Consider the following 15116-nt stretch of genomic DNA (forward strand, 5'->3'; position numbering starts at 1 on the left):
TCCTTGTCGATCCGGCCGACGACTTCTCTCAGTCGACCGATGAAAGGCCCAACTTTGCCCAGGCGAATGTGCGCTCGGAGCAGATCTCGATTGGCGTCCTCGCTGAGTGGAATGTTCTCAAGAATCGACCGCTCAACGTCAGTTGCTTCAGCCTCAGCGTCCATGCAAAAATCTGCAAAGACAGGATGAGCAAACAATAAGCGCCGACTGAAATGCACATATCACAAGCACTCGGAAAAACAGAACTTACCACCCAGAAGCGCTATCATCTGTCGGGCCCAGTCACTGACATATTTTCCTGCGCTATACACCGCATGTTTAGCACTTTCATTTGTCCCATCAGCTCGGTCCTTTGCGCCTTCATTCTCTCCACTTCAGTAGTCAATGCCTTGTTTGCCTCACGGGCATGCTCCAAGGATTTTTCTCGTTCCGCCAGAACATCCTTCATACCAGTCATTGCAATCATTGCTGCATCCAGCTCTCCAGCAAACTGAACCTTTTCAGCCCTCAGAGTCTCGTACGCTGTCCCCATCTCACAAGTTTTCTGCAACTCAGCGCCAAGAGATGGTTCAGACAAATTCAATAATAAAAAGTGTAACTTCTTCAGACCCCTGCCGACGCAAGCAGTCGACAGCGGTCTCGGGGACTACACCCAGTGGGTTCACTGAGAATGACCCCACTGGCATGAAACTCAAACAGGTCCGCCTTATTGAGCTACATGACAACACCTTAGCCTATGAGGCTGAGTAAAATTACTATCGAGGACTCATACAGTAGGTGCACTCCGAGTGCCCCAACTGTTAGCATTCGAACAGATTAATTTTTGATCTGATCAAGTCAAAGAAAATGTGTATAAAGACAACTGCCGGTGCAAGCACTCGGCAGAAGTCTCGGGGACTACACCCACTGGGTTCACTAAGAGTGAACCCATTGCAAAAGTCATACGATATCCGAGCACACCCACTGGGTTACAAGAGAAAAGTAAGTACTTACTAGCCCACTTACTCGGATATCGTCTCGCAGTTCCAAGCTTCGCTGGTACAGGGACGCGATGGAGTCGTACGCCTTCTTGGCCTCTCCCGCCATCAGCTCCGCCTGCACCATGGCCCCCTTGGCCGCTCCCACCTGATCCTCCGGGAGGCGCTGGATGTTGTACTCGACAGTCGACGGGCCTGGCACCGTTGGAGGCTCCTTGGGCATCCCAAGGCCCGCTCCAGTCGATTCAGCAGCAACCAGCGCCGTTTCAGTCGACGGCATCGCCTCAGTCGACGGCACATCCGTGGCAAGAGTAATAACTGGCGAAACAGCCTCAAGGACAGGCACCACAGCTTGCTCAGACCTCCCCTGGTCACCCTCATCCACATAAATCACCCCTGAGGGAGACTCGGCCGAACGGCGTGAGATCACAGGAAAAAAGGCAAGACCGAAGACAGAATTCGTTATGCAATAATGTAAACTCTCGGAATCGCTGCGACGCACCTGGCTGGGACGAGACAACATTGTCCATGTCCATGGGATCATCCCCCTGGCGTGCCGGAGAGGTGGCGGAGGTAGCAACTCTGTCGAGTGAAATTCATTCGACCAATAAACAGGAGTTCAATCGAATATCAGAAGAAGTTAGAAGAACAATGCACTTACGTTGAGGTGACGGGAACGATGACCCTCATCCGCGGCAAAGCCTTCCGAGGTTTAGATCCGCTCGGTTTGGCCACCTTGGAAGGCTGACCCGCAGGCTCAGCAGCAGCGTCCCTGGTCCTCTTGGTGCTCCGAGCACTCGGAACCACGGGAACAATTGGCGGGGCGCTTGGGACCGTAGGAGCGGTTGGCGGGGCACTCGAGGATGCCGGAGGGGCCGAGGGAGCCGCAGGTTCATGTCGGCGTTTGGTTTGAAGCTCTGGTGGCGGGGGTGGCGAGCTCTGCTCTTCGTCTTCCTCCTCCTCTTCCCCAGACTCCTCCTCCGTCTCCCCACTGTTGGAGACGTACTCGACGCTCTCCACACTGCCCTCCTGCCTGCCCTCCTCCTCCTCCTCGGCCGGGTTCCCGTTCGAGACAGGAGAGAACCAGTTGGTCCACTTCTGCATAAAATACAATCGGCGACATCAGACGTCAGACAGTGATTCAACAAAGCGATAAATCTAAGACAGTTATGTGCACTCGACAAGTTGTACTCACCTCGTTCGGAGGAGGGTTGTCCGCGCAGAAAGCCCTCACTCGTCGGGACCCTCTGGGGTTCTCGCAGGCGCCTATGATCTGGAGCACCCACGACGCCACCGTCTCCCCGGTCACGCACTCGACGTTGGTCCGAGTGGAGTCTTCGGGCCTCGTGTAGTGCCACATGGCGTGGTCTCGGGCCTGCAGTGGTTGGATGCGCCGGCCGAGGAAAACCTCCAGCAAATCTATGCCGGTGACTCCCCTTCTGACGACATCCACGAGTGCGTCGACCAGAGGCTGGATATGGATCTTCTACGCCTTCGTGAGCACGAGCTGCTTAGGCGGAGCTGGTCGATCTAAGCTAAAAGGAGGCAACCCTGTCGTGGCATTCGGGCAGACAACGTCCTGGCAGTAGAACCATGTCGACTGCCAGTTCCTAACCGATTCACTCAGCTGAAGAGCGGGATAACTACTTTTGATCTTCTTTTGGAAGCCTAAGCCTCCGCAGAGCTGGAGAAGGTGAGTCTTATCATCCGACTGATTAAGTCGTTTGATAGTTTGGGATCTAGCAGAGAAGATATGTTTGAACAGCCCCCAATGGGGAGGACAGCCGATGAAGCACTCGCACAAGACTACGAAAGCAGAGAGATGAGCTATGGCATTCGGGGGAAAGTGGTGGAGCTGCGCCCCGAAGTGGTTCATTATGCCTTTGAAAAAAGGATGTGGGGGCAGGGAGAAACCTCGATGCACGTGGCTGAGCAGCAGGACGCGCTCCCCCTCCCGGGGCACCGGCTCGGTCTCACCCTCCACCGGCAACCTCCATGACTTGTGCGCGATCATCCCGTGCTCCACCAGCTCCAGCAGGTCCTCCTCCATCACCGTGGAGGGGAGGAAGTCCCCCTGGATCCACCCCGCCGGTAGCATTCGCTGCCTCCACTGAGCAGGAGCCGCCGCCTTCCCCCTCTTCTTCCGCGCCTCTAGCTTGCTAGTGTGCCCCTTTGTCATGGCGGAAGCTGCGGATTCGCGAGGGAGAAGGAGAAGGAAGAAGCTTGGGGTGCGCAGAGGATGGCGAGGGAAGCGAAGCAAAGGCAAGATATCCGGCGAGCGTAACGAAAAAACCCTCGCCGCTGAGGTTTAAGTAAGGTTCCGACTGGGTCACTGGCAAGTGGCCCCAAAATCTTATCCCACGACCGGCTGCGGCGATATCAGTGGAGAAGATGAAGGCGCGGGAATCGAGGCGTCAAGCACTACTCGAGCACGATGTCGTCATCCCCGCTCAGCGCGCGGTAACCGAAATTTGAGGATCCTGGAAAATCCGCCGCTGTCAGTTGACTGGTCACGTTAGAAGATACCACGAAAGCACTCGGTTTCCGACAGTTTGTTTCACAAATACTTCCACTCGGATCGTTGGTCAGAAAAGATAAAATGGATCGAGGCAAGCAACGCCAAAGTCACATCCGTACCAGTCGGATCCAAACTTCAAGCATCGCTTCGTCGTTCCAACCCCAATCCATTCGGGGACTAATGATGGGGTTATAGTCCTAGGGTAGGGTCATAGGCCTGCCCTGTAGGTCCTACCCAAGGACTACCCCTCATAAGGGACAAGGCCCTTAGTCAGTTCCGACTGAACTAAGGAGTTCCCATCATCCAGTCGGTAACAGATCCTCGACCATCCAGTCGGAGACGAGCATTCGGAGTATATCAAACTAACCGACTGGATTCCACTCTGTGCATCGTAACCCCCCTGGAGGGAAACGGTCATACATTTCCATGTGCCTTTATTAGCATTTAAGACATACGTTACCTGTAACGTAGGCATTTATTCGCCACTACTCCACCCCTGTGCACCGAACCGTTGTGGAGGGCAGCACACTCTATATAAGCCACCCTCCCCCACTGGTGCAGGGGTTAGCAATTCATTGTATTCTATATTCCACTCGACAACAAGCTCCCAGAGCATTGAGACGTAGGGCTATTACCTCCACCGCAGAGGGGCTGAACTCATACAACCTCGCCGTAGCTAAGGCTCTGCCCATCCTTTCGTACCCTACATATCTACTGTCAGACTTATACCCACGACAGTTGATGTAGTGGAACATCCTCACGTTCCTCGATCCACCCCGCGAACCGTCCCACGAACCGTCCCGCAATCCGTCCCACGATCCACTCCGATCTAGTGTCGAACGGACGGCACCTCCGCGTTCAGCACACGTACAGCTCGACGATGATCTCGGCCTTCTTAATCCAGCAAGAGAGACAGAGAGGTAGATGAGTTCTCCGACAACATGACGACGCTCCGGAGGTTGGTGTTGATCTTATCTCAACAGGGCTCCGCCCGAGCTCCGCAGAAATACGATCTAGAGGAAAAACTGCGTGGTATAGGGTCGAGGAGCACGTGGCAAAGTTGTGTCTCAAAAACCACCAATACCTCTGGTATATATAGGAGGGAGGGAGGGGAGGAGGCAGCCTCAAACCCTCAAGGTTTGGCCGAAATTAGAGGTGGAGGAGTCCTACTCCAATCCTACTTGGAGTAGGATTCCACCTTCCCACTTGGAAACTCTTCCCACCTTGTGTTTTTTCCTTCTCAAACCTTATGGGCCTTAGTGGGAACTTATGCCAGCCCACTAGGGGCTGGTTTATCTCTTCCCATAGCCCATGAGACCCCTTGGGGCGTGACACCCCTCCCGATGGTCCTCGGCACCCCTCCCGACACTCCCGGTACATTACCGATAAGCCTGAAACTTTTCCGGTGACCAAAACAGGACTTCCTATATATCAATCTTTACCTCCGGACCATTTCGGAGCTCCTCGTGATGTCCTCGATCTCATCCGGGACTCCGAACAACTTTCGGTTACCAACACCTATAACTCAACTATACCAAAACGTCACTGAACCTTAAGTGTCCAGACCCTGCGGGTTCGAGAACTATGTAGACATGACCCGAGACACTCCTCGGTCAATATCCAATAGCGGGACCTGGATGCCCATATTGGATCCTACATATTCTCCGAAGATCTTATCGGTTGAACCTCAGTGTCAAGGATTCATATAATCCCGTATGTCATTCCCTTTGTCCTTCGGTATGTTACTTCCCGAGATTTGATCGTCGGTATCCACATACCTATTTCAATCTCGTTTACCGGCAAGTCTCTTTACTCGTTCCGTAATACAAGATCACGTGACTTACACTAAGTCACATTGCTTGCAAGGCTTGTGTGTGATGTTGTATTACCGAGTGGGCCCCGAGATACCTCTCCGTCACACGGAGTGACAAATCCCAGTCTTGATCCATACTAACTCAACGGACACCGTCGGAGATACCTGTAGAGCATCTTTATAGTCACCCAGTTACGTTGTGACGTTTGATACACACAAGGCATTCCTTCGGTGCCAGTGAGTTATATGATCTCATGGTCATAGGAATAAATACTTGACACGCAGAAAATAGTAGCAACAAAATGACACGATCAACGTGCTACGTTCATTAGTTTGGGTCTAGTCCATCACATGATTCTCCTAATGATGTGATACCGTTATCAAGTAACAACACTTGCCTATGGTCAGGAAACCTTGACCATCTTTGATCAACGAGCTAGTCAACTAGAGGCTTACTAGGGACAGTGTTTTGTCTATGTATCCACACAAGCATTGTGTTTCCAATCAATACAATTATAGCATGGATAATAAACGATTATCATGAACAAAGAAATATAATAATAACTAATTTATTATTGCCTCTAGGGCATATTTCCAACACCATGGGCTCGGAGAAGCCTCTTGGTTCTCCCATGCTAGACTTCTCTGCGACCCCGGACGTCAAGGTCATTGATGGCCTTGACAAGCACTTCGAGAAGCCCTTCGACAACCCTTTGACCCCATCCATGATAGGAAGAGGAGTAGATGAGGCCTGATGGAGGAGGAGATCAATGTATTTTGCATCATGACTAAGGCGGTGAAGGAGGTGGCAACGGTCATCAGGGAGTGCAAGCCCCTCGACGTCCACCCTGACCTGTATGGTGCTGTCATGACCCAGGGTGGCTTTGGCTACGAGGCTCTCATGGCAGCTCTCAACCACCTGCTTGACAACAAGGCCGAGGGTGTTTGGTTCGTTGTCATGGTAGACGCTCACAGGATGTTGTGGCTCAGGAGCTGGTTGGGCAAGCACTACTACTAGAGTAGTGCTGCATGTGAGCGTGCATGATCCCCGACAGCGTTGGCAGTGGTGACGACGACAACGATGACGATGACGACGTACATTTTTGTGTAGTTAGGGCTAAAAAACTATTTGATGGTCTGTATATTTTGGTGAGATGGTATATACTAACCCCTCACGATGATGATGAACTTGCGGTGGTAGGACGACACCCTCTTTTGGATGTGGTGGTAGGATAACATCATGGTAGTGCTATGTAGAACTTTCTATGTCGTATGATCATGCATGCTTTACTTCTTCTCTTCTACTTGTGTGCTCCATTGATTCGCTGCTTCAACTCTTGCTTTTGTGCATTGCTAGGGCAAGTGGTATGTCGTGTTCATCGGTAAGGCTCCAGGGGTTTACAAATCATGGAAAGAAGTGAGTGCACAAGTGGCATCGTATAGCAACAACAACCATAAAAGGATTCAAGACTAAGCAGGCAGCAGAACAAGCTTACTCAGACTGGGTGCGAAAAGCACGGAGGCAACAGAGTTGACAGTGACAAGGTTGGAGGTGTCAAAGTGGAAGGTGTTACTGCGGATCGGCAGTTGGGGCTGAAGCTGAAGAACTTCATCATCTTCGTCCAGTTCATCGTCATTGTTGTGCTCTAGAGTTGATGTGCTAGGTGTGCTCATTGAGGATAAGCTCATCAAGTAGGGTACAAGATAAGCACATCATGTACGCCGTATGCAACCGTTCATGTGCCGCTAGGGCCAATATAGGTAACAAAAAAAATTACACTCACGTATTACCTAATGCAGGGATCCTAAATGCAGACAATCAAATAACTTGCAAATGACGCATTTGAGGTTATTTTCCCTCAACGTTTGAGAAGTGTATGCAATATAATTACCGTTTACTAATGGAATCAAACACGCCCCAACTGGTTCGGCCGAGATTTACGTTCAGGTTGGTCGCCGGCCGCGTCGGCACGGCACGGCAAAGTCACGCGCGCAGCGACAGCCGCAAGTTTGCTGTCTCGTGCGGATTATACTATACATACATTCGACTAGTAGCACCTCACTGGCATGGACCCAACCCAAGCTCAGGTCAAACCAACGTGGCTTGGCTCATCCCGGCCAGCGCGTGACACTAATTTTTTGCCTTGAGACGATTTAGGAAGGAAATCAAACGAAGGCATGCCTTTGACGCTAAGCTTGAGCCTCAGGCGTGCGCGACACTGTTTTTTGCCCCCTAACTTTAGCCGCGAGCATGCAAATTCAGCAACAAATTGAAGATATAGTACTAGTAATATCTTTTACTACTACTAGTAATGCCAGCCACGCCATCATGCGAGCTGAAGAATTAATGGCGGAAACGCCTGCTCCAGCGCTTAAGAGCTAAGCAAACGACGGCTATCTACCTCCCCCACCCCCACCCCGCCGCGCCCCGCCCCCAATCAGAGAGAAACTGCTGCTAATAAACTACAGGACGCGGCGCCCCTCCCTCCCCCAGCCCAGCTTCCGTTTTCCAACGTCTCTCCCTCTCTTTCCTCCACCATCGTCGTGCCTGCCTCGCCGTCGCAGCAGAGGGTGGGGGGAGGGCCATGGCGGAGCACGGCGAGGAGGAGGCGGCGACGCTCGAGTTCACGCCCACGTGGATCGTCGCGCTCGTCTGCTCCATCATCGTGCTCATCTCCCTCCTCGCCGAGCGATGCCTCCACTACCTCGGCAAGGTAATCAACCCCTCATCCATCCATCCATCACACGCCCGTTCGCCTGCTTTCATTACCTTCCGCCGTTTCGCGTCTGCGTTCCCGGTTCCGCCGCCATTCCATCTCGCCGCATCGGCCGTGTTCGTCCATTGACCGTTCCCTGCTCTTGGTTGCCACGGCTGCAGACGTTCAGGCGCAAGAATCAGAAGCCGCTCTACGAGGCCATCCTCAAGGTCAAAGAAGGTAACTAATTCATCTCTTCCCCCTGGCCCGCCATGGCCCGCATGCATCCTGGTTCATTCGTTTGCCAAGAACTGGAGAAAGTCCCACCCAAAAAAAAAAAACCCGGAGAAAGTACTATCATGTCGACAAAATCATGGTGGTGCGGTCTGTGCAAAAGGCGTACATCTCTTTTTATCCCTGCACCATGGGTAATTGGGTGGGGTTGCTGGCTCTCGGCAGGGACGTCTCCAACTGTTCCCTTGTGAGAAATAGTCAAAAGGCTACTGTACCAATCACTTTATGTGTCTTCTCTTTTTGAATTTTGACATTGCATGGTTGTACCTGTCTTCCATGTTGGATGTATCTATCATCAACTGCTCCTTGGCGCAATGCAGAGCTGATGCTTCTCGGGTTCATCTCGCTGCTGCTGACGGTGTGCCAGGGGAAGATCCAGAATATATGCATTCGTCGTAGCTGGACACTCCACATGCTGCCATGCCAAGGGGAGGATGAGGTTCGGGCCGGTGAGGCGGCACCGACAAACGAGCATTTTGTCACAGCCCAGATCATCGGCAGAATCGGGAGGCGGCTGCTCAGCGGCGGCGCTGCAGAAGCCGGTGTCTGCCGGTCCAAGGTGATTACATAGTTTGATTTCGTGCAAACTGTGATTGTCTCTTTTTTTGTGGGGTGATGTGGGATTGGAAGCTACTCTACCATTGAGTTGATTGGACTTGTGAACATTGTGCACTTTTTTTTTTGAAGGGTCAACATTGTGCAGTTGGAGTTGGGTACCATTGTGATTTTTGAGCATGCAAACACTTAATTTCCTTAGGACTTGCTTAGCTAGTTTGGTACAAAGATTGTTTGTACCAAACAGCCATAGCCACTGGGACACCCTTTCGGCTATTCCTGTGATGTTGTCAATCTTAGGATATGATGAAGTGACGTTGTTCTGTTTTGCTTGTACATTTCGGCCGACTATGATATGAAATGGGAACACTAGACACTAGCATGTGGAAGGAGTGGGCATCATAACTGAGTGACATAAAGCCACAGACAGATAAGGATGGCCGGTTTAATCACATTCTTTAAGGTTAGGTCGGCTAACCATGTTGCATGGATAGTTATGTCGCTGCGCTGATTAACTTACAGAGAGAAGTTGATATATAATTTAATTTGATCGGACATTCAAATGGCTCTGCTCCAAGTCTCTATACAGCATTTTCAATTTTTTTTCTATCATGATGTATTGCTTCATGTTTCATTTATCCTTCCCACTCTTCAAGTCTTAAATAATGTTGAGTTTCTCACCATGTAAATTGAACAACCTTCAGTCCTTTTAATCAACGCTGTTATGAACTCTAGTGTTTGTTTTAACAGGGAAAAGCTCCGTTGATGTCCCTTGAAGCTATACATCAGTTGCATATTTTCATATTTGTGCTGGCTATTACACATGTTGTATTCAGTGTTTTGACAATGCTTTTAGGAGGGGCAAAGGTAAGCCACTTATTAGTTACAGCGCTGCGCATTAGCCACGGAGTACCACATGCTATGATAAGCTGATTTTGCGTATTCTCTTATTCAGATACATCAATGGAAACTGTGGGAGGATGCCATTCAGAAAGATACTGCAGGAAATGGTATTTTAAGCCTTTCTTGTTGTTACTATTTGTCACAATGCCAGGTGATATACTGTGGGTTAGCAGCAGTATTTTTTCCCTCTTGTGCACTGAAAACAATATATGTGTCTGATGAACAAGCAGCATTGTTTAGAGCCACTACATTTGTAACAGGATGATGATTCCATAATAAACTGCAGGGCCCAAGAAGGTGAACAATGTACGCAATTTCGAATTTATCAGGGAGCATTTTAAGGGTATCGGCAAAGATTCTAGAATATTGAGTTGGCTGGTAAGCAATCATGAGGTCTTCTGTGTTCCGTCGGACTTAATTTATGTTGCGAAATTGTGTGGGCTAGTAAAGTTTTCTATGCCTTATAGGAAAGGGTTTATTTTTAATTTAATACTGAAAGCGTGTACTGACGAACTAATTAGCCCTTTTCCCCATTTTCCATGCAGCATTCGTTTTTCAAGCAGTTCTATGGATCAGTAAGTAAAACCGACTACACCACAATGCGTCTTGGTTTTATCATGGTAAGCATACCTTGTAATAAACTGGCCTTGAGTGCTTTCCTTGTATGTGAAAATGAGTTCATTTTCGGATTGCAGACCCACTGCCGTGGAAACCTGAAATTCGATTTCCATAAATACATGCTGCGGGTTTTAGAGTCTGATTTTAAGAAGGTGGTTGGGATAAGGTAATCGAAAGAGTCTGATTTCTACTTTTGTATATATACTATTCCAAGCTGGTTTTCTATGCAAGTTGCTCACCTCATGCCATGTCTATTCTCCTTTAGCTGGTACTTGTGGGTCTTCGTGGTGATCTTTCTGTTGCTGAATGTTAATGGTAAGTTGCAGTTCATCTTTTCTGAACAGCACTTGTATGTTCTATGATTGCTTTTGCCTCCTGATCACCTAGTTTTAAAAATTTCACAGACTGAAGTTCAAAAATCATGTTGGAATACACTATAAATCTGCAGAGTTTCCTGGAAAGTTGTTCAATTTGTGAAACAGAGAGTAAAGATAAAATGTTGTAATCTAGCAAACGGCAATGTAAAATGTTTACAGATTCCAAAATTGAACTAGATTCTTTAGCAGTTACGCTGGTAACGGATGTAAAAACCAGAACCTGTTATGATAATGGTTTTGTTCTCCAAGATGGTTTACTAAACCTTGTCAGTAATATATTTCAGTATTTAAGTTTTTTTTTCCTTACACCACATTTGGCTAATCTGCAGGGTGGCACACATACTTTTGGATCGCATTCATTCCCCTTATTGTAAGTGCATACATACATTTGGTGTTACTTTAATATGAACCTCTTATACCGCCCTTACTCACTCTCTATTCGCCCTGCAGCTTCTGCTAGCCGTTGGCACCAAGTTGGAGCACGTCATAGCTCAGTTAGCCCAGGATGTAGCTGAGAAGCACTCTGCGGTCGAGGGCGATTTGATCGTAAAGCCATCAGATGACCACTTCTGGTTTGGGCGGCCGAGGATCGTCCTATTCCTGATCCACTTCATCCTCTTCCAGAACGCCTTTGAGATTGCATTCTTCTTCTGGATACTGGTGAGCATCTTGGGGGGATGCCACTTTCAAATTACGTTCGGTTAGGATCTAATGACTGATTCGTTTACCCCATTTCTGTTGTAGACCACATATGGATTCAACTCCTGCATCATGGGGCAAGTCGGTTTCATTGTGCCGAGGCTTGTTATTGGGTACCTCACACACGTCTTCCAACTTCTTTTGCCAAATGGAAAAGCGAACATGACTTTGTTCTTGAACTCATGCATCCATTCATCCTTGCACTTGCAGGCTCATCATCCAGCTTCTCTGCAGCTACAGCACCCTGCCTCTGTATGCAATTGTAACACAGGTGCGGCCATATTTCGGCATAAAAAATGTTTCTAATGTCGTCGACGCTGATTAAGGCTGATTATTGACGCATGTTTTCTTCTGTTGCGTGCAAAGATGGGAAGCTTCTACAAGAAGGAGATCTTCAATGAGCATGTGCAGCAGGGTGTTCTGGGTTGGGCTCAGAAGGCTAAGATGAAGAAGGGATTCAAGAAGAGCAATGGCGCGGCAGAATCGACGGGTGCCGTCAATTCAGCAGGGCCTTCTGCTAAGATTGAAATGATGAAACGACCAGCACGGGAAGGCAACGACGCCCCCGGTGAAAGCATAGAATGATGCAGCATCAGTAGTGAGTAGCGTTGTCTAGAACAATGGCTATGATGTCTATTTTGGTGCTGCAATGAAAGCACTTAGAATGTGCTATCATTATACAGGTAGATTTACTTCTTGCTGCCCTAAAACATTGCGGTCGCAAGGTCAGAAAAGAAATCCGGTCCAAAAAGTTTATCTCTCGCAGTGACGGTGCCTAAACTGTCCTGCTTCGGCTGCTTCTGGCGCAGTTTGATCCCGATTGGCGATAATTCTCTGATGGACCATATTTTTCTTTGAGAACTATCTGATAGACCACTTATGCATCAGTCAACTAAAAAAAATGTTTTGGCCCATTTTGCGAGTGGTTTGATTCTGATCGAAGGGCCATGAGTTCATCTTCATACTCCCTTCGAGGCTGGCCATAGTGGGGTATCTTAGCTGGTACTCCCTCCGTAGTGATCCAAATACTCTTATACTCCCTCCTTACCTAAATATAAGTCTTTCTAGGGATTCTACTAGAGGACTACATACGGATGTACATAGACATACTTTAGAGTGTAGATTCATTCATTTTGCTTCGTATGTAGTCACCTAGTGAAATCTCTTAAAAGACTTATATTTAGGAACGGAGGGAGTATTAGTTTACAAAGGGAGTATCATGTACTTGGGACTAGTAACATGATGGTGTGACAGACAATTAAAGAAGAAGGGGGGGGGGGGGGGGTTATAATTACATAGATAGATACTGTATCATATCATGTTAAATGTTATGCTACTACTACCTCTATATCAAAATAATTATAGTTGGAGAGAACAAGTCTAGTTCTTCCCAACTACAAGTATTTAGTTCATCCCAACTACAATTATTTTGAGTTCTCCCCAACTACAAATATTTTGATACTAAGAGGGTATGTGTCATACATGTCAATAAATAAGATCACACATGATACTAGTTTATGATACTATGCATTATGAAGATGGTATCATATAATAATATCATATATATGATACTACTATATGATACTTACCACTATGAGTAGCCTGATATTGGTATCTAACTCCTCCAGTCGAGATCCTTCTATGGCCTAACCATCCTTCTATGGCCTAAATGTCTGCTCCCTCCCTCCTTATTAGTTTGTGCTACAGTGCGCTCTACTGCCAGCTATCCCTATGTCTCCAGTATGATCTTCGTCATCATCGGCGTCCCACCCCCTGGGTCCCGAGCACCCAAACTCGTCAATCTTTTTTTGACACCGATTTTTTTATAATTACATAGGTAGATATTGTATCATATCATGTTAAATGTTATGCTACTACTACCTCTATATCAAAATAATTATAGTTGGAGAGAACTAGTCTAGTTCTCCCCATCTACAAGTATTTAGTTCGTCCCAACTACAATTATTTTGAGTTCTCCCCAACTACAAATATTTTGGTACTGAGAGAGTATGTGTCATACATGTCAATAAATAAGATCACACATGATACTAGTTTATGATACTATGCATTATGAAGATGGCATCATATAATAGTATCATATATATGATACTACTATGTGATACTTACCACTATGAGTAGCCTGATATTGGTATCTAACTCTTCCAGTCGAGATCCTTCTATGGCCTAACCGTCCTTCTATGGCCTAAATGTCTGCTCCCTCCCCCCTTATTAGTTTGTGCTACAGTGTGCTCTACTGCCAGCTATCCCTATGTCTCCAGTATGATCTTCGTCATCATCGGCGTCCCAACCCCCTGGGTCCCGAGCACCCAAACTCGTCAATCTCTTTTTGACACCGATTTTTTTTACTTGCATGGTTGCGTCCTCAAGATTGTCTCGTGTAACTATTCGTCCAACAATTTTGCTTTTTGGATCATCTCAGTCCAGGGTGTATGCAACTTCTATAGTAAAAGTTGTTGGGCCTAATATTTTTCTGGACTAAAATTTGGTGTGAGGAATGGCAATATGGCATATACCGCCCTTAAGATGGACTCAAATCAAGAAATGCTCAACACGAAAGTTCTTCGTCTCTCAATCAAACAAGAAACTTTTCTTTTTGGTCATATCCATCTGAGTTAATATGTGACTACCAAAGCTAAAATATCGTCGTGTGTCGAGACATGGGAATACATGTCCGATATAAAGCATGGCATATATCACCTTCTATTGCTTCAAACAAAAAGTGTACAACATGAAAGTTATTCTCCTCGTTGAAACAAACAACTTTGTTTTTTTGGATCATCTCAATCCAAGGTCATGTGCAACCTCCACAAGATGCAATGTGACAACATTTTGACCTACGTGAAATTTCGGACCCACTGGTTCGAACTAAGGTGTGTTTACACATTTGAACCAGAATTGGAGTCGTTTCCTTGTATGATAAGTCCAAGTGCCTCATATATAATGAGAGGTTATGGCCAATTGAGCAACAACACACAATCTTCAAACCAATCTATCACTTTTATCTTTTATCTTTTACCTTTTATCTTTTATCCTTGTTTTCTTCTTTCTCATTCTTCGATTTTATTCGTTCTCGACCTCGAGGCCATAGGGAAAACCAGGCTAACCTCGCGCATACCATAGATGGTGTGTGCCTTGATGGATTCCCTTCCAGGCATGTGGGGTTTGGGGTTCTCAAAAGATCTCACCAGCATGTCTTGTTTACCGCTAGTGGCGGAGCCAACCCATAAATGACGCCCGAGCATGACTGAACTATGACAACATGAGCTGCCTCCTGCCCAAGAAATAATTATTCTAATCATATATTATCACTAGTGTTAGTAGTAATATCTTGAACTAGCCAGGGCAGCTACCCGGGGTCGCCGGGAGGTGGCTCCGCCACTGTTTACCGCGCTCCCAGAAGCTCCTCCAGCGGTGTGTCTTGCGTACTGTGCTAGACGTTGAGTGTAGACCATGACATGTCGATGACCCATAAGTATAGGGGATCAATCGTAGTCCTTTCACTAAGTAAGAGTGTAGAACCCAACGAGGAGCGGAAGGAATTGATAAGCGGTTTTCAACAAGGTATTCTCTGCAAGTGATGTAAGAAAGTTCTGATAGATATTGTAATAGCAAGATAATTGATAACAAGTGACAAATAACAAAAGT

The 15116-nt window shown here is 47.5% G+C and overlaps 1 protein-coding gene across 1 annotated transcript; it reads left to right on the forward strand.

Annotated features, from left to right (window-relative positions):
• The first annotated feature begins 7499 nt into the window (after window positions 1-7499).
• On the forward strand, window positions 7500-12206 carry LOC123442836 (MLO-like protein 1). The gene is made up of 14 exons (XM_045118997.1): window positions 7500-8022; window positions 8187-8244; window positions 8619-8857; window positions 9604-9720; window positions 9809-9863; window positions 10043-10134; window positions 10302-10376; window positions 10452-10540; window positions 10640-10689; window positions 11081-11121; window positions 11202-11411; window positions 11496-11563; window positions 11661-11721; window positions 11817-12206. Exons 1-14 carry the CDS (start codon window positions 7894-7896, stop codon window positions 12033-12035), a joined length of 1503 nt encoding a protein of 500 aa, XP_044974932.1. The 5' UTR covers window positions 7500-7893; the 3' UTR covers window positions 12036-12206.
• The last annotated feature ends 2910 nt before the right edge of the window (window positions 12207-15116 follow it).

The sequence above is a fragment of the Hordeum vulgare genome, chromosome 1H, assembly GCF_904849725.1.
Source record: "Hordeum vulgare subsp. vulgare chromosome 1H, MorexV3_pseudomolecules_assembly, whole genome shotgun sequence".
Lineage (NCBI taxonomy): Eukaryota > Viridiplantae > Streptophyta > Magnoliopsida > Poales > Poaceae > Hordeum > Hordeum vulgare.

What these genes read in the sequence shown, in the direction of transcription:
- LOC123442836 (XM_045118997.1), top strand. Translation starts at nt 7,894, where the DNA reads ATGGCGGAGCACGGCGAGGAGGAGGCGGCGACGCTCGAGTTCACGCCC. An exon ending in CTAGAATATTGAGTTGGCTG is followed by an intron (nt 10,135 to 10,301) that starts GTAAGCAATCAT and finishes TTTTCCATGCAG; the next exon opens with CATTCGTTTTTCAAGCAGTT. An exon ending in TGTATGCAATTGTAACACAG is followed by an intron (nt 11,722 to 11,816) that starts GTGCGGCCATAT and finishes TTGCGTGCAAAG; the next exon opens with ATGGGAAGCTTCTACAAGAA.